The sequence below is a fragment of the Phoenix dactylifera genome, chromosome 4 (assembly GCF_051530095.1).
Source record: "Phoenix dactylifera cultivar Ajwa chromosome 4, Ajwa_hap1_PhDact_Kaust_v1.1, whole genome shotgun sequence".
Lineage (NCBI taxonomy): Eukaryota > Viridiplantae > Streptophyta > Magnoliopsida > Arecales > Arecaceae > Phoenix > Phoenix dactylifera.
Window position 1 is genome coordinate 52,388,588 of NC_143193.1, and position 4,065 is coordinate 52,392,652.

Consider the following 4,065-nt stretch of genomic DNA (forward strand, 5'->3'; position numbering starts at 1 on the left):
TATTTGGTGAATCTAACACATGATCTAATAACAAACCATTTTAACGTAATATTTTAATTAATTGATAATCTTGGTCGAATATTTTCCAAAACATGTGGTCGCAATCAAACAGAGCGAGTCTCTACGTTTTTGCACTGAAGTCAGCACAAGAAAACTTAATATTTCTGACGATAATAAACTTTTGTCGTTTTGAGAAATCAGAAGAAGGAAAAACCTCTCGCCTAAACAACATTATTAGGTAGAAGGAAGCACCTTCTTCCTCACATTAAGAAATGATAGGAGTACCATCAAGACTACGTCATTAAACAAATTTTAACTACATGCGGTCCCTGTTTCTTGACCATAAGGTGCTCACGAGCATCTTCCAAATGGTGCACTCAATGTGGCCAATGCTTCACCCCCGGCAAATCCCTCCTATATATATATATATATCCCCCTAGAAACATTCCTCACCATTGCATAACACAGGGCCCTTTAGAAAGCACAAAGAATGGCTTTCTCCTCTTGGTTTCTCTTGGCATTCTTGGTTTCCTTTTGCCTTCTCAAGGATGACCATCGCTTCTCTAATGGTGATCCCACTGACGGTTTCACAGCCGTCCCATTAACTGAAAGGAACTTTGACATGGAGAAACCATATGACATACCTCTTGAAGAACGTTACAGCTTTGTCAATGGAGTTAGGAGGATGTGGGTGTATTCCTCCGACAAGCCCCTCCGGCCGGATAGCAAGACAAAGCCTCGAACCGAGATTCGTATTCGTGTATGAATGTTCTCTCTCTCCCTCTCCCTCTCTCTTTCCTCAAAACAAATAACACTGCCAGATTTCTCGACATCAATAGTTCTTGAACTTTGTCGCAGGGTTATGATTACTCATCTGGAACATGGCAATTTGAAGGCTACGGCTATGTGCCAAATGGCACTTCTGGGACGAATATTATGCAAATCCACCGATCAACATACCCAGCTACTACGCTGATGCTGAGGGTCTATGGTGGTCTTCTTACAAACTATGTATGGACAGTAGTGGAGCCTTACGTCTATGATAGATGGATGAGGGTAAATGTGATACATGACGTGGATGCTAATAAGCTGACAGTCTTCGTCGATGGCGTTCAAAAGTTGGAGGCGGAGGGCAATGGACCAGGCACATTCAATTTCAAGTGTGGAGTTTACACCCAGAATTACTCGACTTACTCCATGGAATCCAGGTGGAGAGACATAAGGATCCTAAAGAAAAATGAGTGAGGTTGCTTTTGTAATAGAGCTAGCTATCATAATCCTAGTAATTACCAAATGTTATCAACAAAGGTAATATTAAGAGTGCCAAGGAACTTGAATGAAGCAATATCTGTAATGGAGCCATGATTCTAACGGTACCATGTATGCAATACCAAATTATATCAAGAGGCACCAATCGGTGTAATATTATATCAAATGCTTACAAATTAAGTGCTCGTTCTGTAGTTGAAGAAAAATTTTATGGTTTTAAAGAAACTGGTCTGGATCATTCTTCTCAAAAATAAGGAGGAACAAAATCAGATTTAGGACGGCTACGACCATATAGATGAGAAAGAGTAAAATATGACCAAATTATGATCTTATGTAGGGAGAGATAGGCCTTCACATGAAACCTAAGAATTAGAGACTTGTTGGAATATAAACCGTCAAGTTTAGAGGCCAAAATATATATATAGAAAAAAAAATCAATATTCTATACTACACTTGCTTATGCTTGTGAATTAGGGTAACTAAGTAAACATCTAATTAGGGACTCTAGAGTCCACTTCTCTTGGTTGAGACTGCTTCAAGATCCCTATATATATATATAAATTTGAAAGTAGTATCCCAGGAGCTTTGAACTTGTCAAAGGTTAAACTAGACCCGATATATAATTTTCACGAGTTTCAAGGATGATCAGATCCCAAAAGGACGGGGACCTCCATCTCTCCCTTCCCGTCTCCCTCCTCCTCTCCTTGCCTTCTTCTTCTCCTCGAATCCATCGCGGCTCTCTCTCTCTCTCTCTCTCAACTTATGAAATAATTTCACGTAAGTTCCTGAGAGAAACAATAGCACTACCTTCGTTCTCCTCCGTCTCTCCCCTGTCTTCTTGAAATCACGGCGACCACCCCTCTCCCCAAATACAAAATGTGGCCAGATCTGCCATGGGGTTGAAAGCAATGGCGTAGAATGTCTTGGTGACATCCTCAACGCCCGACCCACCTTGATGCGAGTCTGGTCGATCGAAGTGCAAGTCATGAGAAGTGATGTGAGTGGGGTGGTTAAATGTTGCAATTGAACCAAAAGAAACCAACCAGATTAGTCCATGGCTAGGTCTTTAAACTAAAGGCTTTATTTAGACTTTATTAAAAAAAAAATAAAGATATAAGACTCCACATAAAAAAGAATAAGTGATTTGAAGGCCTCCACGAAGCAAAATTAGGTCCAATTGTTGCTGAGAAAGGGGAGGTCAAGTCCGGCACTATTGATTAAAACGTTCATAGGAACATCTTCATGTTTAAAAATTTATGGATCATAATAATGTACTAAGATGGTGCAACAAAAAATATGGTTATGTCTGCCATCATAGCGTACGTTTCTTCTACCATCCAAGGATGGTTGATACGACGATTGTGAAGCAGACCCAGGAAGTTGGATTCAAAACAATCCCACATACCGACAGATGGAACATGACAAAGGCAGCAGTTAAGCAGCAGCAAATGCAGCATCAGAATTGTAGCACAAATGAGGATATAATAAACAAAGAGTGCTATTGAGTTAACCCTTAGGTCAACAGTAGTGTTAAGAGGACGTAGGGATTCGTGTCGTGGTCATGGTTTCATAGATTACAGATGTAAATAAATTAGGTGCGTCTCTTTCTTAAGAAAGTGTTCGTGTTGTTAAATGTTAACTGAACCTCCAAGTAGTTAAATTGTTTGTTCCAAATGGTCACTTCTCGCCTCTAATTAGCTTATAGCATTTATGCTGCCGGCCGTTGCATTACATCAGGGACTACGTTGTATACTAATCTTATTTCTCCAATTGAATATTTGTAATGCCACTAGTTAATTTGCAAACAATCTTTTGTTCGAAATCTCGTTGCAGTCATTCGACTCATTCCATTATTTTATAACAACTTATAGAAGGTAGCTTTACCAAAAAAAGCAAGAATTTTTATATGGCCTGCGCTTAGAAATCGACTGCATACAGAAGAGATTCTTGCTAAAAAAGGATGACATGTTAGTGAGGGATGTGTGCTGTGTGGAAAAAGAACCAAAACGATCTCCCAACTACTAATTGAATGCCTATTTGCCCGTAGTTTATGGACAATAATTAAAGTGCAGCTAAATTTGAGAGGGTGACGTACCAGCACTAGTGATCTATGGACCAAATAGAGATAGAAAAATCCAACAACCAATGAGAAGAGTTGCAGATTAGTTGATTACTGCTATCTATTGAAAAATATGGAAGGAGTAAAATACTCGATTTTTTTAAAAAAAAATCAAGTTTTATCTATTGTGTTTTGCAGAAAATTTTGTCAAACTTTCTTCAGCTGAAAGTACCTATGTTTCAAAGAAGCTGCTGGATTCTCATCAAAAACTTTGGAATAATCTCACAACATTGGCGCCGCACATTGAGAGACATTGATTTGCCTTTTTAGAAGAATGCTGACTCACATCAGGATATAGAGTTTATATAGTTGCACACTGAAGATACAGAGATCTTTGAGATTGTTCAGCTTGTTGAATAGTTTAACAAGTCTACTTATTACAAGCCATTATTTTTGTAAAAGAATTTTATTGCTCTTTTGTGTTTTTCTTTCTTACAAATCCTTTATAAATAGTTTATGTAAACTTCTCTTTTCTAATAAAAGCCAGGTGGCTTTGCCTCCTTCTTCATCCAAAAAAAAAAAAACTCATTCTAGTATTTTTTTTATTAATCATTTTGCAGAATTATATATGAATCAGAAAGTGGTAAAAAGAAATTCAAGCTGTCAACCTTGAAGACTCTTAAAATGCTAACAAACAGAAACCTAGAATGTCAAGCAACTAGTATTATGTATGGAGT

General features: G+C 38.1%; 1 protein-coding gene across 1 annotated transcript; it reads left to right on the forward strand.

Moving 5' to 3' along the window:
- The first annotated feature begins 490 nt into the window (after nucleotides 1-490).
- Nucleotides 491-1,245, forward strand: LOC103701382 (citrate-binding protein-like). Its single transcript, XM_089930406.1, has 2 exons — nucleotides 491-760; nucleotides 859-1,245. The coding sequence occupies exons 1-2, from the start codon at nucleotides 491-493 to the stop codon at nucleotides 1,243-1,245; spliced, it is 657 nt and encodes a 218-aa protein (XP_089786532.1).
- The last annotated feature ends 2,820 nt before the right edge of the window (nucleotides 1,246-4,065 follow it).